The sequence below is a fragment of the Loxodonta africana genome, chromosome 3 (assembly GCF_030014295.1).
Source record: "Loxodonta africana isolate mLoxAfr1 chromosome 3, mLoxAfr1.hap2, whole genome shotgun sequence".
NCBI classification, from domain to species: Eukaryota; Metazoa; Chordata; class Mammalia; order Proboscidea; family Elephantidae; genus Loxodonta; species Loxodonta africana.
In genome coordinates this window covers 24220306-24241259 of record NC_087344.1, presented here as the reverse complement: position 1 = coordinate 24241259, position 20954 = coordinate 24220306, and the positions used below count along the sequence as shown (strand labels likewise).

Sequence of the window (20954 nt, the reverse complement as noted above, 5' to 3'; positions counted from 1 at the left end):
TCTTTACTTCTGTACTCGTATTTTATTTATAGCAAGAGATAACAATGAAATAATTTTGCGACTAAAACCTGAGATTAAGTGACTCATGGCTCTGTAAAAGTAACCAACTTCCTGAACCTCAGCTTTTTTCTCTGTAAAAAGGGGATGCTGACTTATAAGGTGTTCCCTCTACCCCCAAAATAAAGATATAAAAATTACCATGTGCCTAATGAACCCATATTATGAATGGAAAGCCCAAGTGCCAAAACTTAATAGCGGCAAAAACACACAAACATTACAGCAAAGATGGATGTTTCACCTCCTAGTTTTATTAACTAGCCACAGACCATCTTGAAGATAAAGTCTCATTCCCCTCACATTTTCGTTTTAAGAGTATGATCACTATAACTGCTATAAGTACCATCTATGTACACTTACTTGCTTATTTCTTTTCAGCTACAGAATTGTGTTTTCAGGGTTAGAGAAGTATAACATAACCACAATCTATGATTTCACATAGATTTCCATATCAAGAAATGCTTTATCCCTCAAAGATACTTAAATAAAAAATTCCTTGTAAAATCCAAAGGGTCATACCAACATCAATTTTTGCCTGCAATACTTTATTAGTTATGAAAGACGTTACCCGTTGGGGAAGCTGGGTGAAAGGTACACTGGTTGTCCCTATTATTTTCCCAACTTCCAATGAGCCTATAATTATTTCAAAATAAAAAGTTACTTATAAAAATGAAAAACAGATCATAGAATAAAAACATTTCTGCTCCAAACAAACAAACAAACAAACAAACCCACATCTGCATAGTTTTAGGAGAGCAGGCGGTGGGACCTGACAACAAATGTGGTACCTCAGCTGGGGGAACGTAAGGCCCAAGGTAAACAGTTTATGTCAAATCCTCCTTACTAGCTCTAACAATAATAAACGTTATAAGATCACGTCATTCTACTCTTCCCAACCCCTAGAGCAAGGCCGCTCTGGATTAACTTCAGCTAACCAGGAACAAGATGAGGAGCAGAAAGGCTCCCCAAATTTGTAAATACCTGGCGGCGAGAGGCACTCTGCATTTGGGCCCCCTCACACCAACTGCACAAAATCCCAGGCAGCATGCCAGCACTCGGAGCCCTTTCGAACCCTCGTCCGAACCCTGGCTCCACGGGGCTTCACCTCGGGGCCTCCGACTGCACCAACGAGTCGGCCTGGCTCAGGACGAGCCTGTCCTTTTTCTCCTTCTGCAAGACCTGCTCCTCCCACAGCGCCTGGTCCACCTGATCCTCGGTGAGCACGACAGGCTTGTATTTCTCGTCGAAGAGCCGCTCGTTGGCCTCGGAGTGCAGCTGGTGGAGCCCGACGACGCGTAAATGCGCAGGCAGGTGGAGGAACTCGTCGTCGTTAATGTCGCAGTCGCGCATACGGGCCCCAAGCACCCACCAGCGGTTCGCGAAGCCCACGTCCAGGATCCGGCCCGGGAAGTCGGCCCAACGGGGTTGCAGGTAGCGGCAGCGGGCCTGGTAGAGGCTGGCCTGGTCGTCGAAGGGCGCCTCGTACACGAGCGAACAGAGTCCCAGGTTCAGGTGGCGCAGGCGGCCGCGGCCCCGCAGCCACAGCAGTCGCTGCACGAACGCTTCGGACTCGCGGTTACGCGTGGCCGGCGCTAGCAGTAGAAGGGTCCCAGATGCGTCGAGCAGCGCCTCCTCGAAGGCCGCCTCGCCCGGCGCCAAGGCGCAACAAGCCGCCACTCCACCCAGCAGCCCCACGTACACCGCCGCCCGTCCCGGCCGGGCCCGCGCTGCCGCTGCTGCGTCCCCGCAGGCCTCGGCGTAGTCCCGGAGCAGCGCGCGGGACCAGATGCCTAAGGGGAGATAAGCGCAGTAAGAGCAATCCGGCCGCTGTGGCCACTCACCCCGCCGCCTCCCGCTGGTACTCACCCAAACGCTCCCACACGCCCGGCTTCGCGACCGTCGCGTCCCCCGCCTCTCCGCGGCCTCGGGACCAAAGTTTCTTTAGGGCGGCCGCCGCCATTCTCTTCCGGCTTGGCGTCCGTTTTCCGAATTGAAACGCTTGGTACACGAAGTAAAAGGCCCGGGAGTCACTTCTGTGCAACGGCCAACACCGCCGGAAATGGCTTCCCGTCGGAAGAGGACAGGAAACGGACCGGCGCCGGATGTTACTCTCCGGTGCTTGTGGCCTCGGCCTACGGCTCTTCGGCCCCGGCAGGTAGGCGGGCCGCGCAGGCGCAGAGAGGTTGGGCCACGCCGGCTGAGTAGCCTCAGGTGAGGTGGGGCGGGGTACACCTGTTGGAGCCAGGCGGCTAGTTCAAGCCCCCGTGGGGGCCTTTAGCCCCCAGGCGGTGCCGAGGGACAGGCCCCGGGAGGGGGCCGGAGGGGGCGGGCCTGATCGGTCTCTGTCCTCAGAGCGGGATGCGGTGACGCCCCTGGACGGCCATGGCAGCGGCAGACGAGCTCACCTTCCACGGTGAGTGCAGCCCCGACCCGGCCGGAAACACTTACCCAGGTTCCAGCTCATATCTAACCCAAACCCTAGTCTGCTGTGAACCCTGACCCGGAGATGAAATCTATCTCTGACTCCAACCCCGTTCAAGCCCTGAACTCAGACCTCAAACTAGAGCTTCTAGCCTAGCCCATGACCCCTTCTAGAACAGAACTACCCCAGACCCTAAATTGCAGTTATATGTTAGTAAGGTACAGGCGTCCTTTCCATCTGCCAGACTGAGGAAGTCTGGCTGCCCTGGTGTCAGTGGAAAGGACAGAGGTGGCCATCGCCAGAGCTCTGCTCCCAGTTGAGCAGGGGTCCAGTTGAATGTCAGTCAGTCCCCAAAACATCCCCTTGCCCATATTCCTTCTCCACAGAGTTCCAGGAAGCCACTGATCTCCTAGCCAAGACCCCAGATGCGACCACCAGGAGCAGAAATGACCAGCTGACCCCACAGGGACATGTGGCTGTGGCCATGGACTCGGGTGGCAGCTATGGAGCTGAGGAGGAGGTGGAAGAGGAGAGTGACAAGGCCGCGGTGAGTTATATACATGCCCTGGGCCCTGCCCCCACTGGGCCCCTTGCTGGCCCAGGCTCTAGGGGCAGGCACTGAAAGCCTTGCTGTGTAGCTCCTGCAGGGAGAGAAGCAGCAGCCAGGATTCTGGACCTTTGGCTACTATCAGAGCTTCTTCGATGTGGACACCTCACAGGTCAGGCCCTGGAAGCTGGTGGGATAGACTCGGAATCTTGCATGGGATTTAGCCAGTATTCACTGAACGCTTCTTGTGTTCCAGGCCCCAGGCATGGTGCTGGCCATACCTACATGGGTCCTACCCAGGCTGATAGAAATAACTGTGCCACTGTATAAAGATTATGCTGGCAATGGGGCTGTGGCAAGGAGCCCTGGTGGCATGCTGGTTAAGTGCACGGGTGCTAACCAAAAGTTGGCAATTTGAACACACCAGTAGCTCCGTAGGAGAAAGATGTGGCAATCTGTTTCTGTAACGATTTACAGCTTTGGAAACTCTATGGGGCAGTTCTACTCTGTTTTATAAGGTCGCTATAAGTCAGAATCGATTCTACGGCAGTGGGTTTGGTTTTTGGTTTTGGCCTTTATGGGAACACAGGAGTTACAATTGATCTGAGTCAAGGAAAGGCCTCCTCAGTAGGTGAGGAACTTGCTGAGACCTAAGGAGGAACCCTGGTGGCTCAGTGGGTAAAGCATTCAGCTGCTAATCAAAAGGTTGGCGGTTCAAACCTACCAGCTGCTCCGCAGGAGAAAGATGTGGCCGTCTGCTCCTGTAAAGGTTTACAGCCTTGGAAGCCGTATGACCATGCCCCATAGGGTCATTATGAGTCGAAATCAACTCAACGGCAGTGGGTTAGGTTTAGGATGGAGAAGAATTACCTGGGCAGAGTGGAGGGAAGCATAGGAGTGTTCCAGGCACAGGGAATCATGTAAGCAGAGGACCAGAGGTGAGAGAAGGCATGACGTGTTGTGGAAGCTGCATGTCACCAAATCTGGTTGGAGAGTGTGAAGCGAGGACAGTGCTGCAGGATGCAGTAGGATGGGCAGGCAGGAGCCAGATCACAGAGGACCTTGTGAGCTAAGTTAAGGAGTTTGGGTTTTATCCTGAGGGTGACGGGGAGCTGTGGAAGGGTGTAGAGCAGGAGTGGGATGAGCAGACGTGCTGTGTGGAATGTAGATCCGAAGCCCCAGACCACACTGGGAGATGATGATAAACTGGGAATGTGTTGTACTGGAGAGAGTTACAGGAAAGAGAATGTCAGGGGCTTGCTGACTGTTCTCACTGGGAGGTGGGAGAGGAAGTAGCAAGGCCAGTTCAGGGCAGCAAACTGAGAGGAGGAGGAAAGCAGCACACAGGAAGATGGCAGGCCCAGAAGTGGGACACCACTCTAAAGTGAAACATTGTCTGGGAGCCAGCCAAGGAGAGAGCTCCAGGCCCTGCAGAAGTCCAGAAGGAAGAGCTCTTTGAGTTGGGGTCTAGAGGGAGAGGAGACTGGAGGTCACCCAGCAAGGGAAAAGCATGAAAGGCCCAGGGAGGAACTTGTCAGCTTTCTTCTGAGGGTGGTGAGGAGCCACAAGTGGGCTTCCAACCCAGGCCGCAGCCTTGCCTCCCCAGGTCCTGGACCGGATTAAAGGCTCGCTGCTGCCCCGGCCTGGCCACAACTTTGTACGGCACCATCTGCGGAGTCGGCCAGACCTGTACGGTGAGTGACGTCGTGCACTCGGTCCGTTTGATTATTCATTCAACAAATGTGGACTGAGTGTCAGGCCCTGGGAATACAGCTGAGAAGAAAGAGTCGTTCATGAAGAGCGTGAAACTTACATTCTGTTTAGGGAGACAGAGGGACTGCAGAGGGCCTTGGTGCCAGGAAGAGAAGCAAAGCAGCCTAGAGGATGAAGAATGATGCTGTTTTGCATGGTTGGTCAGGGAAGGCCTCTGGGGAGGGAGATGAGAGAGTGGTAGCAGGTGAAGGGGAGCAGGGGGAGAGCATTCCAGGAAGGGGGAACACCCAGGGCAAAAGGAGGGTGATGGAGAGTCCCGGAAGGGTTTGGAGCAGCCTGGAAGTGCTGGCAGCAGTGTCATTGGAGTGGAGTGAGCTGGTAGGAGGTTGCAGAAGTGATGGATTGCACAGGCCTTCTGTGCCGTGGTGAGGAGGAAAAGGATCAGGGTTAAATGCTCACCGGCACCCCCCAGCCCTGTAAGGCACAAGGGTGGAAGCCAGGAGACCAAGGAGGTGGTGACTTCCATGGTCCAGGTATGGATGGTGGGGCCTGGCCCAGGGTGGAGGCTCTGGAGGCAGGGAGGAGTGGTTGGATTCTAGAATACGTCTTGAAGGTGGAGCTTCAAGGACAGGATTTTCCGACAGACTGGATATGGGGTGGGAGGAGAGAAGCCAAGGATAACTCCGAGGATTTTGCCTGGACTACTAGGATGGTTTTACTAGGATGGAGTTGCTTACTCACTGATAAGGAAAGCTGGGGCAGGCTTTAGAGGGGAGAGCAAGCATGTGGGGTGGAGTGTGAGATGCCTGGGATACCCCCATGTGGAAATGTGGATGAAGGAGCCTGCAGTTCCAGGCACAGGCCTAGGCTCGAGATGTTTGCAGTTGTCAACATGGGGGCGGTATATAAAGCCATGAGTTAGATGAGGTCACTCAGGGTGAGTGCAGATGGAGAAGAGGGCCAAGGACTGAGCCCCAGGCTCCCTGTCCATCGTAGAGGTCGGGGGTGAGGAGATGCAGCAAGAGGCTGAGTTCTGCCACTGAGGTGAGACAAAAGCCAAGTGTGTGGGGTCCCGGAAGCCACATGGAGAGTGTTTCCAGAAGGAGAAGACATAAGCTACATGAGACTAGTGTGAGGCCAAGAAAGATTTGAGGTCACTGGTGACCTGGCCAAGAATCCGGCCAGTAGAGCAGTGGGGCTGGAGGCAGCCCTGAGCTTGAAGAGGCTGGGGTCCCAGCACACTTGAGATGGGATGAGTCCATCTGTCCTAGGAGCTCTAGGCCCAGATCCTGATTGCACACCATCCACAGGTCCCTTCTGGATCTGTGCCACACTGGCCTTTGTCTTGGCCATCACTGGCAACCTGACACTGTTGCTAGCCCAGAGGAGGGACCCCTCCATCCACTACAGCCCCCAATTCCACAAGGGTAAGCCAGGCGGGCAAGGCACAGCAGGTCTGCGGGGCTGGGGGTGCTGGCGGGGCCCTGGGGTTAACTGCCTGAGGTCTCCTCTTGTCCCCAGTGACTGTGGCAGGCATCACCATCTACTGCTACGCATGGCTGGTGCCACTGGCACTGTGGGGCTTCCTACAGTGGCGCAAGGGCGTCCGGGAGCGCTTGGGGCCGTACACCTTCCTGGAGACAGTGTGCATCTACGGCTACTCCCTCTTTGTCTTCATCCCCACCGTGGTGAGTGTGGCTCGGGCAGGGTGGGTGTGGATACTGTAGACAGCTGGACACCATGATAGCGAGCGGCCCATGTCACCCCCAGATCCTGTGGCTCATCCCCGTCCCATGGCTGCAGTGGCTCTTTGGTGCGCTGGCCCTGGCCCTGTCAGCCACTGGCCTGGTGTTCACCCTCTGGCCTGTTGTTCGTGAGGACACCAGGCTGGCAGCCGCAGCGTTGCTGTCCACAGTGGTGCTGCTCCATGCCCTCTTGGCCCTGGGCTGCAAGGTATAGGTGTGGGTGGTCACAGGCCAAGCTGCAGGGCCGGGGGTGGGCTTGGTTCTGGTCCTGACATTGACCCTGGGGGCTTGGTCCAGTTGTACTTCTTCCAGACGCTGCCTCCAGAACACACGGCACCTCCACCCCAAGCCACATCTCTGCCTCCCCACACGTTGCTGACACCCACCCTGCCACAGTCCATCACAGCCTCCTAGGAAGGCTGTGGTCCTGTAGGTAAGTATTGGTTTCCAGCTGTGGCTGAGGGGAGCTGCCCAGCCAAGGGGACCCCCAGGCTGTAAGTCATGGGCCACTCCTAGGATTCTCTTTTTCAGGCAAAACAAAAGGGACACCTCTGCCTGTCCTGCCCCCAGATGATGACTGCAGGTTCCTTTGATACCTGAAGATCACTCTGCTACTTTCCAGACTTTTCTTACAAAGCAAACACTTTTATTTTCTATGCAAAGGTGATTCAGAGAGTTTATATAAAGACGGGGAAGGGGCAGCCGAGCAGGAAGCTTCCAGTGCAGCCCGGGCAATACTGCGTGGGAGCGGGGCCGGGGCCTGCCCACCCCAGCCTGCCTGCTGGGCCTTCTTCCCTGACACCTGGCCGAGGACGGGAGGGGGCTGGCCCTGGCCTCCACTGTGTCTTCCCTTCCCTAGGTACACAATGAGTGGGGCTTTGGGCCTACACTGAGCTCCCCCACATCTGAATTTCGGGTGTTAGAAAAAGGGGGAGCAGAAGTAGAAGAAAACTGCCTGTGCTGAAACATCCATTTCCTCGTTTATTTTGCCTTTTTTTTTTTGGAGGGAGAGGTCCCTGCAAGCCCCCTTCCCACGTGTAAGAGGGGTCAAAATGCCATAATACAAGTAGGGACTGGAGCATCTACAGGTTCTGAGGGGAGATACACAGGCCTAACGTCAGCTACAGGAAAGAGGCGCCTTCCATGACAGATCCTTGAGGTTTCTGCGTCTGCCCCAGCGGCCTCCAGGCGAACCTTCCCCCTAGGCTGGGTCCGGGGGGCGCCCGTTCTAGTTCTTATTGAGGGTGGAGAGGGATCTGCAGGGGCTCAGGGACAGGACAGCAGCAAGAGGCAGGAGCCAAGGACGGAGGGCCTTCCCCACAGCCGGGCTGGGTTGTACATTCAAGTGTGAGGTGAACCCTTTGGTGGGGGGGCTGCGGGTGCCCCAGAGGTCTGGCCCACGCCCGCCCCTGAAGACTCGGCCGGGCTGCCCCTCACTGCTGAGCCTCTGAGTCTGGGGAGAGGGGCTGCTGGCTCGGCCCGGCCGGCCTGGTTTCTCAGAGGGTCTGTGAATTGACACTGGTTCTTTTTGTAAAAAAATAAAATTAAAAAAAAGCAGCATGTCACGCCCATTGTGACCAAGGCCCGGTAGTTGAGAGGGAGGCCCCGCCCAGCCAGGGCTGCCTTCCCACTAGAGACAGGCAAGAGGGGTAGGCGCAGAGGGACGGGCTGGGGCAGGGCTGGGCAGCCCGGGCTGCAGGGCAGCTGCCTCCCTTTCTCACTCCCCTCCTGGGTCCGCAGCTGTCAGGCCCAGACATGCCTGTTACAGAGTATGTCAAACCCAGGTCAGGGTGGAGAGGGCAGGCGGGGGACAAGGGCTCCCACAACATGATCTTGTGTAAAGTATGGCTGCGACACACGCTCAGGGCCAAGATGTGGGGCTGGGGGGTGGGGCGGCAGCAACATTGTGTAAAAAAGTGTCCAAGTTCCCATAGCAAAGAGGGCTGTGACCGGGTTCGGGCTTCTCCAGTACAGGGAAAGAGCCCCCACCGGCACGGGGGGGTGGGCGGGTCTTCATTTGGTTTCCTGGTGCTGTCAGTCCGTTTGACGATGCCTGGAGGTGCCTAGCTCCCGTAGTGCATGGTGTTGGTAGGGATGGACATGGGCGAGGCCATTGAGATGGCGGGGCCACCCATAGTGAACTGGCTGTTGACTGCGTAGTGGGCGCTTGAGCCACCGCCGCTGCTGCCCTGGGCGCCGGAGGACCCTGTGGGGTGGGGCAACAGCACTGAGGGGCCAGCTCTACCCTCTCGCCCACCTGGACCCACAGCAGAGTCAGAGGAGAGAGAGCAGGCGAGAGGGCAGCGGCGTGGCCCGGAGGACAGCACACTCACACACTAGCTGCCCGCCCCCACCCGTGGAACCGCCCCTCCTCCCACGGTTACCTTGGACAATCCCCGTGCTCATTATGGAGCCCATCCGGGAGTGGGTGTGATTGACAATCCCCGTGTTGGCTGCGCAGCAAGAGGGAGGAAGGAGGGAAGGGAGACGGCGTCACCGCCCCCAGCCTGCCCTGGCTGTGACAGCAGTCCACGCTCATCGCAGGGTGGGCGCTCACTCGCCTTTCGCACCAGGGGTGTGGGGAGGGTGGGCGCAGAGATGGCAGAGCAAGGCAGAGAGGAACGGAGGGCCTCAGCCAACAGCCCCCAGGAAGAGGAAAAGGTGATGGTGCAAAAGGACCAAGCAAAAGCCAAGGTGGGTTGGGCCACCAGCCCTTTACCTGGCCCAGGTCAGTCCTGGGCTCTGCCCCCCCACCGCTCCCCAGCCCCAGGTAACACTCACCTAAAGGAATCAGGTTGTTGTGGCCCACGCTGGAGCCACCAGCAATAACACTGCTCAGATCATAGGCAGTCGGCATCCCTGTGCCCAGAGAGAGAGATGTCAGGGGCAGTGTCCGTGTAGGGTGTGAGGGGCAGGCCTGGGACAGAGGAGGGGCCGGGTCTGCCACCAAAGGTGGCCAGCACTTCCCAGGGGAGCAGCAGCAGATGGGACCAGTAAATGCTTCCCCCAAAGGTGTGGGCCCTGGGCTGTGGGCTGGGTGTACGACTTACCAGCCACAGCCATCCCACTGCTGAGGTTGTAGGTGCTGCCTGTGTTCCACATGTTCTCTGAGGGAGACGTGTAGTGGGAGCCAGGTGGGGGCGAGGGTGTCGTGCCTGTGTATCTGTGGCAGAGATGGACCCATGGGCAGGGCTGCAGGGCCTGGAAGGGCCCCCCCACACAGGCTGAGGGCCTGTACTACCTGAAGAAGGGGTTTTTCAGATCCAGGAGGTTACTGGATTTGGAGCCCGTCTGGTCTACCTGGGCCACAATACTGATGTCATAGCTCTGTCTGTGAAGAGGAAAGGGGAGGGCAGCCCTGAGCCTCAGCTCAGCCCTATGGTCTACCCTGCTGGGTGGGGTGGGTGGACCCTACGTCCCCTAGCCCCAGGGGCCAGTCGCACCTTTTGTTGGCAATAAGCAGACATGTCCCTGAGAGCGTGTCCCCGGCCTTGGCGAACAGTGGTGACTGGAACAGGCACCGTACCTGGTACCAGTGGGTCAGGGGCTCCGTTGGGGCCGTGGACAGCCACACGGTCATTCTGCCAAGCAGGAACAGGCACACACTTGACTAGGCCAGAGCCACCAGTCAGGCCACCACCCTGCACACACTGAGCTCTCCCTGGTGCACACGTACATATGCGCACACGCGCGCGCACACACACGAGAAACATTCAACCACAGTACACCTACTACCCTGACATACTCAAGCTGAGGGACACACACAGGTAAGGTCCCATGAAGGACAGTCAGTACAGACAGACATGCCCCTCTCAACAGTCTCTTGCACAAAGTGGAGTTCTTGCTCTTTAAAAAGGACAGTGGAACCTGGAGGAGTCGCGTCCCACCTCCCAGACCACAGCTCAGCATCGACCCCCCAGGCCTAGGGGTCACACCGTAGGGAAGGGCGCAGGAGTGGGACCGGGGGCAGCATGGTCTGCTTGGTTGCACTCACATGGAGCCGATGAAAGCAACGTCAAACCAGAAGGCCAGACCGTGAACCAGCCCTGAATGCAGCATGTGGAATTTGAATGGGATTTCTATCCTGGAAGGCAAAGGGCAGTGGTTGCTGGGAAAGCCAAAGGGGCTGCTGGGAGAGAAGTGGGTAGCCAGGTGCAGAGTCCCGGTGCCCCCGCCCACCTGCCCTGGGGCAGAGGAGAACTTCATCTGATCAGTGGCGTTGAGCCAGGCCTGGGACCATGGGGCACGGGCGCTGGTACCTGTGCAAATCTCCTTCTTTGGCTTCTAAGAAGTTCACTGTGTACTTGACGGACTTGGCCATCAGGATCCGGATGTCAAATGTGTCCTGGAAGAGACCACAGGTGTGACCTGACTCTGAGGCACAGGGCCATCGAGGGAGGGGAGAGCTGTACCCTTCTCAGGGAGAAGGTTCTAGGCCGGGTCTGGCCGTGGCTCTAGAGCCATTTGGCTAAAACCAACTTTGCTTTTCTCAGACATGCTGAGGGGGGGATAAATTGGTACAATCCAGCTCTCACTATGACAATGTTCCAGGAGTTTAACCTACAGATATATGACAAACCTACACAAATAATTACAGATTGTTTGTAGTAATGATACACTGAAAACCATCTAATTAAAGCAATGATGGCTCATCCATAAAAGACTGTGTGACCATCGAAAGGAACGAAGAGGTTCTTTGTGATGCAGAGAGAGCTCCAAGAGAAACTGTTAAGTAAAAAAAGCGAGTTACAGAACTGTGTGCTGACGCCTACTCCCAGTTATGATGGAGATCTTGTCTCAGACTAACACTCCTGCCAATAACTATACAAGATGAATAAAAGGCAAAAAAGAAAAAACCAAAAATGGTTTAAAAGCACTGGACAGCAACCACAGCAGCCAGGGTTACAGGGCTAAGATCCTAGAGAAAAAGGATATGCATTGAGGGGAGCCCTTTTTGCCTCCACTTTTCCTCCTGGGGGTGTTTGCCGATATGCACACAGGGCACAAAGGCTGGGCAGAAAACAGCTACCTACTTCTTTTAGCAGCCTCTCTCGGTGGGGAAGAAAAAATGGGAGCTCAGGGTTTCAAGGCAGCTGGGGCTCAAGGGGCCAAGATGCTCAAGAAAAGGGAAATGCAGGGAAGTGAGCTGGCCACTGGGCATTCAGTTTCCCTCCAGGCTATCTGTCAATTCCCGAGCTGCCAAGAGATCAAGGGGCAGCCGCTTCTAAGAGAAAAAAGCTAAGGAAAGGTCAGCAGTGTATTGGTGCCGGGAAGGCTGGGAGGAGAAGCTGTAAGACACCCTGCTGCATCAAGACCACTGAAGGCTTTGCCCTAAAGCAGTGGATCTCAAAGTGTAGTCCTTCCCAGGGCATCACAAGATCAAATTCATTTTCATAATATTTGCCCTTTTCATTCATTCTCTCACCTGTGATATCACCACAGATTGAATGCAGAAGCAGTTATGAGAATTCAGCTGTCTTCTATTAAGCCAGACATTAGAGGTTTGCAAATGGTAAAACAAATGCTGCCACCATTCTTGCTGAAAACTTTTTTTGGAAAATAGTTATTTTTCATTAAAAATGCTATTTATGCTAATGTGTATGATATGTGATGGGTCTATGGTTATTTCCAAATGAATTAATAAATATGTACTTAAAAAAATTTTTTTTAATTTAGTGGGTTTAATTTTTAATTTCAATAACTATTGACAATGTATCAATAGATGTAACACACGTACACAAAAGCTCTTTGAGATCCTCAGTTTTTAACAATGTGAAGGGATCCTGAGACCAAAATGTTTGAGAACCACTGCCCTTCAGGGAAGCCAGGAAATAGACTAGCCTCCAAACAGCTCGAATGCCTAATAAAACCAAGGTGATCTGTCCATATGGCTATTTTCCTGCCAGAAGGAAAATAAATCTTCTTTGGAATTAAAAACATCATCCAGAGCTTCTATGCATTTTCATTCTGGCATCCAATGTCCACGCATGCCAAGAGACAGGACCAAATCACCAGGACTAATAGACAAGAGAAACACACCTACCACTCATCCACATACTGAAGTAATTGGAGACTTACAATTAATATGTTTAAGAAAAAAGGTAAAAAATTTAACAGAGAACTGGAATAATAAAATAATCAAAATGAAATCGTAGAATGGAAGTAATGAGAATGTTGACATATGTGAAAAATGTAACCAATGTCACGGAACAAGCTATATAAAAATTGTTAAATGGGAACCTAATTTGATATGTAAACTTTCACCTAAAACACAATAAAATGTTTTTTTAAGAATGAAAACTTATAATAATTGAAATTAAGAATTCAAAAAATGGGTAGGACAACAGATTAGACATAGCAAAGAGATTAGTGGACCGGAAAATGGATAGTAGAAAATATGAAAATGAAGTAATGAGAGAAAAAAAGGATGGAAAACACAGAAAAGAGCGAAAGAATCATCTGCAGCATGGTGAAAAGGTCCAACGTCATGTCAGTGGAGTCCCAGGAGAAAGGAAATGGGGGCAGGAGTGGTGTTTACAGAGATACTGTACAAGAGTCTCTCAAAACTAGCAAAAGACATCAAGAAAGGGGAAACAGAATAACAAAATATACCTTATTAAACCAGAAGAAGGCAAGAAAGAGTCAAAGAACAGGATAAATATAAAAGTATTAAGATGAAAGATTTATACACACACAAACATATCATATACATACCACACACATATTTATATTATATATATTAAAATTACATTAAATTTAAATGGTCTAAATATTTTAATTACAAGGCAAAAATTTTTAGTCTTGTTATAAAACAAAACCCAATTATATGCTGCTTACAAGAGAGAAACCTTAAGTACGATAATACAAAAAAGTTGAAAGTAGGATGGAAAAAGATACACTGTACAAAGATTAATCAAAAGAAAACCAGTGTAGCTGAACTACTATCAGAAAAAGTAGGACTCCAAAAGGAAGATATAATAACCTTAAGTCTATATAGTATCAAAATATATAAAGCAAAACTGTCAAAACTCAACGGAGAAATAAACCCACAATCAGCGACAGAAAAAGCAGAGCAAAAACTCAGTACAGATAGAGAAGATCTGACAAACACAATAAAGAAATGTGACCTAACTGACTTTACTACAACACTACACTCAAATGATTAGTATACATTTTTTTAAGTGCACATGGAACATTAAAAGAGACCACACTTAGGGCTATAAAGCAGTCTCAATAAACTTCAAAGGACTGAAATAATGCAGTGTGTTCTCTGACCACGGAGAGATTAAGACAGTATTGGTTATGCTATATACTTTGTGCGTAAAAAAGGCTAAAAAATACATGAACGTGTACGTGTATGTTTAGGTATAAAATCTCTGGAAAGATAAAGCTTAGAAATACTGTTTGCCTACAGTATTTCTACAGGCAACAGAACTGTAACTGGGGACAGAGGTGGGGAGGCTTTTTACTTTTTTACTTTCTTGATTTTGAATGATGGATCTGTGTAACAGTTCAAAAATGTCAATAATTAAAATAAAATCAGTTCACCAAGAACCTATCCAATAGGAATTCACATATACTGCGTGCTCACTGGGTGCTAAGTGCTCTACACACACTGCTCTTTAGTCTCCAACAGGTCTGCAGAGAGCTCTGTGCAGGGGCAGAAACGAGGGCTCAGAGAGGGGCAGTGACTTCCCTAGGGCAACATGGCCTGGATGAGGCCTGACAGTGAAGCCCGTGCCCCCTCCCATCACCCCAGATGAGGGCCATCCCCAGTGCTAACTGTGACAGCACCCTGGCTGCCCCACTTACCACCACAGGCTGCCGGAAATACTCATCCACAGCAGCACCTCGGAGGGCTGACAGATCCACTCCATGGAAGGATGGCTGGTACCTGTAGAAAGCCCCCCAGTCCCCACAGCGAAGTCATCAGCAGCAGGAGAGGCAGGTGGGGTAGCCCTGCCCTCTCTCCCACCTGGTCCTCCGCCAAGCCAAGTCTTTCAGATACTATTCAAGATGAGGGGAAAAAAGAAGAGAGGAAGGGCCACCTGGGGGGTTGGGAGATTGTCCCAGTGAAGGCCCAGGGCAGGACCCAGGATACATGTGGGTACTCACCAGAAGTTGGCCTTGGTGAACTGCTCCATGTAGAGCTGTTCATCCGTAAAGGGCGCAAGGTGGACATCACCAATGGTGGGGAACATGTTTCCTGGGAGTGGAGGCAGGAAGGGGTGCTGGCGTCAGCGTGGGACATCCTGCAGGGCCCAGCAGAGCCTCTAAGGGCCCCAGATCCCCAACCCTGGGCCTTCCCAGCCCTGCATGCATTTATTCAACACAGAGGTACTGAGAGCCAGTGGCCACATGAGAACTGGACATGTAATGTCTCACTGAATCTGGACGATGATCCGGGAAGGCGGGTGGACCTGTCATTATGTCCCATTACTAGGGCTGGGAGGCAGGAAGGACCTCAAAGATAAGAGCCTCACAGATAAGGAAGTGGTGACCCAGGACATGGGCCCTGCTAGGCTATGTCTGTGAGACGTTAGTCTGTCCACAGACCTGCAGTCAGGGAAAGCAAAGCAAAGCTGCTCCAAATAGAGCAAGGGTTGGCCCCAGGCTGTGGCTGTGGCCCAGGTTGTGTCTACAGAACTTAGCTGAGGCCAGAGGCTGAATCCACACCACAGGGACTGCCCAGGCTCTGGCACAGACATCAGGCTGGCAGTGGCCAGGCTGGTCTGGCCCATGACCTGAAAGCGGGGCTTAGAGGGGGTCAGGGTACTTTATCTGTGTGACTCGACGAATAGGGGAGTCAGGACCAGTAACTGGGGAGCCAGGGCTCCACAGGCCCTGTCCACCCTCAGGGAGCCTAGGGCTCCAGATCACCCAGTCTCCAGATGTGGGCCTTTTCCCTCCTTCTCCGCAGGAGGGAGGGCCTGAGATGCCTGCAGGACGCTGCCTTCTCCTTGCCCACTTCAGGCTGAACCAGAGGCTAGAAATGCTTGACTCTGGCTCAGAGGACACTCACTGGACCACCTGCCCTGGAGGATGATCCTGCTAGAACCCTGGGGGCTACATGGGGAATAATGCCGCCAGCCCAGAGGGCAACTCTGGCTCCTGCTGGCTAGGAGATGTGCGGCTGGGGGGTGAGCTCCCTGTAATCCCCCAAAGAGCTTTCTCAGCTGGACTAAAGCCCCACTCATCCAGGCTGGCAGAGGGAGGGCAGGTGGCCTGCCCAAGGCCTCAACCAGCAGGAGTTGATCAGGGCCAGGACAAGCCCCAGGAACAGCCGTGTTCCTCCATTCTCCCCACCCAGGATGTGGGGCACAGTTGCAGGGAAATGGCAGCCACCTCCCACCTCTAGACGCAGAGCTCCAGGCTGGCCCCTGCAACCTAGATCCAGGGAGGGCAGAGAATCCAAGTGGTTACTTCCCTACAGACCAGTCACCTGGTAGCCACAGGGCCTCGCCAATCTACCTGCTTCCCATGCCCTGCCCCCTGCCTGCTACCCTGGCTGGGAACCTTCTGTGCCACACACACGTGTACATGCACAGGGACACAACCCCTTAACCGGACAGAAATATTCACACTCAGACTCATACCCAGACCTGAGCAGGAAGTGGATACACACTGTGACACAGACTGGCAGATGTTCAGGGCTGTGCACAGCTGCCCAGTGACAGATATGCAGATACAAACAGTCATCCAATGACTCAGAAGCGGCCCACACCCAGGTGCATGGATAGGAAGGCATGGTGACATGAATAGGAGGTGACAGATGGGCAGACCAGGCAACTGCCATCCCCCACTCACCCAGTCATAATATATAAAGCAACCGCCCACTCACACATACACACATACAGCCTCCCCCACCTTCTCTCCATCTCTCTCTCATGAACTCCCCCCACCGCCCCCCAATCTCCTTGGCTCTCAGGAGAGCAGAGGCCTATCAGGGCAACACACCTAGGTAAGGGAAAGGTTTATAGCTAAAGGGTGAAGAAGACAGATTAACTCTTCAGGGAAACTGCCTGCCTTAGGACATAATTACATTCTTTGCACCCTGGCACAACCGCCATCCCCAGCCAGAGACTGTCCCTGGGGGTCAAAGCACGTAACAGCAGGTATAGCCCTGAGGCTCTCTGGGGTCCTTAGGGGGCCGCTCCACACCCAGACCAAGAGCAGTTAGGCAGGCAGATGTCTGGCCTTGTTTGGGGCCCAAAGCTTCTGAAGCCACAGCAGCTGGGGTCAGGCTGGGGAGCCAAGGACAAAGGCCCAGAGTCCCGTTGCTCACTAGGCACCCAATGCAGGTGAGGAGGGAGCTAAACCCCAAACACACTGGTGGGTGCGCCCCTGGCCTCGGGGCCCAGAGAGCCCCCAGAATTCCCACCGACGCAACCTGGCACAGCCTGGCAGCCGCCCAGACAACCCTACATGCTGTGGGGACACTCACCGCTGGGCTTCAGGTACTTCTTGGCGTGGAGGTAGCTCTCCAGCATGCGCTCGTTGAAGAGCATGTAACCCATGGGCTCCGAGATGATGATGTCCACCTGCTCGGGGAGGGAGACCTCCTCCACCTTCCCAGGGATGACTACGATGCGGTCAGTCAGGTTGTTGCTCTTCACCAAGACCTACAGGTGGGCAGACAGGCTAGAGGGGTCATGGAGAGGTCCCTGCGTCTATCCTCCACAGGGTCCTCTCTGGAGCCCAACACCAATGCTCATCTTCTCTTGAGGGAGGGCCTCCATTCACATCCGGCCAGCAAATTCACCTTGGCCTCCCTTATAAGCACCCTCCACCCTACCCAGTGCCATGACTAGTAAGACCCACCAAGAACCCTCTCCCAGAGCCTCCCCCACAACAGCCCCTGACCCTTACCTCCACCCCATGAGGGCAACTATCACTGGGAGTCAAGACAGGTACCAAACTTAGAGCTGACCACATCTTCCTATCCTAGGGCTCCAGGGCTAGGGATTTATCCATAGCTGGTCACCCGCAAGAGAGGTGACACACTGTGAGGGGTCGATGCAGCATTGTTTGTAATGGAAAAAACTGGGAAACAGGCTAAACACAAATAAATAGGAGACTGGCTAAATTGGCAATGGTGCTTCCAGCCACTAAAAAGAATGAGGCGGGTCTTTACAGAATGACCCAGAACAGCCCCAAGATACAGCGTAAAGGGAGCAAAACAAGGTGCAAGATGGCAGCATGCTGCTCTTTCTGTGAGAAATGGGGGCGCGGTAGGGGGAAGGACGTGCTCACTGACAAATCCACAATATAGCTCTAGAAAGATTTTCTGTTTCTGTCTCCCTCCAGTGAGGGGTCTGGGAGCCAGGAAGGAGGGGGAGTAGCATTTTCACTGTCTCCCCACTTAATTTTTGCATCTTGAACCTTCTGAGGGCAAGTTTGAGTGCAAAAAGAAAAAAAGAAAACGACACTCAGAGTGAGCAAATGAAATACTGTTGTTGGCCACATCTTATCTGCTGCCAGGGGGCAGGGCAAGGATGGGGTGGGGTCCCAGCAGGCTACCGACCTCCGCGTGCTGGGCCATGGTGCTGGCCTCTACCGCGTAGATCTTCCTTGCTCCAGCCTGGGCCGCGAAAAACGAGAGGATCCCAGAACCACAGCCAACGTCAAGAACGATCTGGGGCAGGAAGGTGAGAAGACACTAGTGAGGTGACAGTGACCCTACAGTGCTCACATTTGTCAGGCTTACTATGGCCAGTTCAAGTGAACAGCATTCTCTGTGCACGACTGGATCGTTTAACACCATTAATAAAGCTCTTCCTGCTCAGAGTCACAGAGCTGGTGAATGGTGGCACCAGGGGTGACAGCCAAACCTGGCTTCACTCTCAATTTCTGTCCTTCACAGGCTCTTGATCAAAACAAACAGAGAAGAAATAAATAAGACTGAGCCATGGGCCAGGTCCTGCTGAAGCACCTGTGCTGTGTCATCCCACTGACTCCCAAGGCCACCGCGGGAAGGGAGAGGCTGAGGCCGGACTAGCCCGTGCAGGTTCCCACAGTGAAGAAGCGGCCCCTGGGCCTGGCCCACGGCTAAGCCTGAGTTCTCAGCCTCAGGTGCTGCCCTGCAGCTCGCTGCCCCTCAACACAGGCCAGAGGCCCACAGCTTGGAGTTTGAGAACTACCTGAAAGCACGTGGGAGCCCCAGGTTCTGGATGAGAAGGTGGTAGGACAGGATTTCTAAAGGCACATTATTGGACCAGTTTCAAAAAGGCACCAGTTTGGGCTGTGAACTGTTTCTGCAGGAAGGGGAGCACCCTTCTGTCACACTGTCCCCGCAGCTTCTCTGGGAATGAGTGCTCACCAGGCAGGGACACCTCGGGGTCCTACAGCATGACTACTGAGGCTCAACATGGACCAGCCAGGCCCACACAGTGGACATGAGGGAGCAACCGCCAGGAAAAGCTCCCACTTGGTCTCCACCCTGTGGACTCAGGCTGCTGGTTCATTTGAGGTAAAGGGCATGCCCCCCGCAAGCCTGTGCTACAGCAGAGAGGTGTCATTCTGGCCTCTACTGCCCTTGCAGGGAGAAAAGGGCCCCGGGGCGAGTTGGTGGCAGTGTTTCCTGGCTCCATGCTGACACCTGCCCAGAGAGTAACCCGGGGCTTGGCTAAGGCAAGTAGATGCCCAACTGGTGCAAGTGGTCTCCCCACGTCTGTCTTCAAAGAGTCCAGGCCAGTGTCTGGTAGACTGTCCCTTGTTCTGGATTTTGTGATTGTTCACTCAAGAGAAGAATCAGGACTGATGTTTCTGGCAGGAATATGGCAGAGGCAGTGACGGCTACGGCACATGATGGGCACAAGAGTGCCAAAGGAGGAATGCTCTGGGCGCAGTGCCAGGCAGAATGCTCATGGCCGAGCAAGGGCCCCATGGTACCTCTCAGAGCTCTAGCTGAACCTGAACCAGGACATGGATCCCCATCCTGGGAGAGCCAGTGGGACTTCCCGAAACAGCAAACACTTTCAGGACCCCCAGCACTGCTCCAACATGGCTCCAACCAGCGGCTGGGAAGAAGGTGGAATGCCAGGAGGGCAGACAGCGAGGTGCACAACAGCGTGGCTTGTCAGAACTTCTCCCCAGGCCACAGGGGCCCTGGGACTGGAACCCAGTGTCCTGAGGTGCTTCTCGCACTGCAGGGGGTACAGCGCCATGGTGCTAGATGAGGCAGGTCCTCGTGAACCCAAGATGCGTCCAGGAAAAACCCAGGCTCCAATTTGGTTAAAAAATAAAAAGAAACTCTGGGCAACAGGACACACGAGGAATACTTTCCCTTTTTAACATACGTACTGTGTACTGACTCTTCTCTCTTTTTAATCATGAGTTTACATTACTTCTACCACCCGTCTGTGGGTCTGTCATACTGTGATGGCTTGTGCGTTGCTGTGATGCTGGAGGCTCTGCCACTGTATTGCAAATACCAGCAGGGTCACCCATGGTGGACAGGCTTCAGCGGAGCTTCCAGACTAAGAAAGACTAGGAAGAAAGGCCTGGTGATCTACTTCCAAAAATCAGCCAATGAAAACCCTATGGATCACAACAGAATGTTGTCCCGTAAAGTGCTGGGAGATGAGCCCCCTAGGCTGGAAGGCACTACACTGTAGCTGCAACAATGGAACAGGCAGACAGCAACTAACAACATATACGACTTGGTAATATTAAAAAGATTTAAAAGGAACCAGAGAAGTGAGTGAACAAACTACAGCATGCGCACACAGGGAAAACACTATACAATAATGTAACGTGCTCACTGACATGAAAGATGCCACAAGACACACTGTTAGATGGGAAAAACAGTGTTTTGCAGCAAAGGTATGCTTACTATAATCCTATTTTGTTTAAAAAAAAAAAGTATATATATATATAAAGTTGCTCTGAAATATACATTGGGATACCCACAGGAAAGACATGGAAGAAGAGACTTTATATGGTTGGCAGTGGTTGCTAGAGGCCTTTCATGCTTACACTGTACACACTGTGTTCCTTGAGTTTCCACAATGAGTAGATTTTACTTTTGTAATCAGAAAAAGTAAAGATAAAATCAATGATCAAAGAAAAAAAGAAAAAGTAGAGGCAACTAACAGCCTGAGGTGGGCAGGGAGGAGCTGAGGGAAGGGGCACAGGAAGCCCACGACTGAAGGGAGAAGGGCAAGAGGGCCCAGCGGCTCCGCTCAGACTCCCTGGCACTTCCAGGGCCCTGGCCCTCCTGCTCACCCCCAGCCTCAGCAGCCCAGGCCCACGGGGCTTCAATCCTCATATGTGCCCGTGCCCGGGCTCGGGGCTCACCTTGTCCTTGAAGTCGGTGTGGTTCTGCAGGATTGCACGCTGGTAGGTGCCTGTCCGCACGTAGTCCTGCATCATGTTCTGCTGCTGGGACAGGTAGCCATAAAACTGGAAAGAGACACACCGATGGTAGCAGGGCACACTGAGGGTCAGAAGGCCAAGACCCTGGTGACCC

At 53.3% G+C, this 20954-nt stretch overlaps 3 protein-coding genes across 10 annotated transcripts in view; 1 reads left to right on the top strand and 2 right to left on the bottom strand.

The window, feature by feature from the left end:
• Positions 1-288: 288 nt before the first annotated feature.
• Positions 289-2149, bottom strand: TIMM29 (translocase of inner mitochondrial membrane 29). Its single transcript, XM_003413087.4, has 2 exons — positions 1924-2149; positions 289-1847 (listed from the first exon to the last, which is right to left on the bottom strand). The coding sequence occupies exons 1-2, from the start codon at positions 2015-2017 to the stop codon at positions 1159-1161; spliced, it is 783 nt and encodes a 260-aa protein (XP_003413135.2). The 5' UTR covers positions 2018-2149; the 3' UTR covers positions 289-1158.
• Positions 2150-2156: 7 nt separating this feature from the next.
• YIPF2 (Yip1 domain family member 2) lies at positions 2157-7454 on the top strand. 5 transcript variants are annotated; one of them, XM_003413367.4, is made up of 10 exons: positions 2216-2268; positions 2410-2470; positions 2866-3026; positions 3118-3198; positions 4633-4720; positions 6050-6166; positions 6261-6427; positions 6510-6692; positions 6782-6917; positions 7016-7454. In XM_003413367.4, the coding sequence occupies exons 2-9, from the start codon at positions 2440-2442 to the stop codon at positions 6896-6898; spliced, it is 945 nt and encodes a 314-aa protein (XP_003413415.1). In that variant the 5' UTR covers positions 2216-2268; positions 2410-2439; the 3' UTR covers positions 6899-6917; positions 7016-7454. The 5 variants fall into 5 exon arrangements, with proteins under 5 accessions (XP_023408193.1, XP_003413415.1, XP_010591646.1 ...); XM_010593344.3 differs by having other exon boundaries at positions 7001-7454; XM_023552425.2 differs by lacking the exon at positions 2410-2470 and having other exon boundaries at positions 2157-2268.
• Positions 7446-20954, bottom strand: part of CARM1 (coactivator associated arginine methyltransferase 1) — a 44693-nt gene continuing 31184 nt past the window's right edge. For 2 of the 4 annotated variants that reach the window (XM_064280669.1, XM_023552420.2), the window contains exons 4-16: positions 20783-20887; positions 18009-18119; positions 16929-17106; positions 14600-14690; positions 14297-14378; positions 10744-10829; positions 10479-10568; positions 9928-10065; positions 9726-9815; positions 9535-9647; positions 9266-9343; positions 8869-8937; positions 7446-8690 (exon numbers count right to left, since the gene is read on the bottom strand). In XM_064280669.1, coding sequence (XP_064136739.1) covers positions 8548-8690; positions 8869-8937; positions 9266-9343; positions 9535-9647; positions 9726-9815; positions 9928-10065; positions 10479-10568; positions 10744-10829; positions 14297-14378; positions 14600-14690; positions 16929-17106; positions 18009-18119; positions 20783-20887 — 1374 coding nt within the window. In that variant the 3' untranslated portion in view covers positions 7446-8547. The remainder of the gene's footprint in view (positions 8691-8868; positions 8938-9265; positions 9344-9534; positions 9648-9725; positions 9816-9927; positions 10066-10478; positions 10569-10743; positions 10830-14296; positions 14379-14599; positions 14691-16928; positions 17107-18008; positions 18120-20782; positions 20888-20954) is intronic. The other 2 variants (XM_064280670.1, XM_023552422.2) reach the window with 2 other exon arrangements.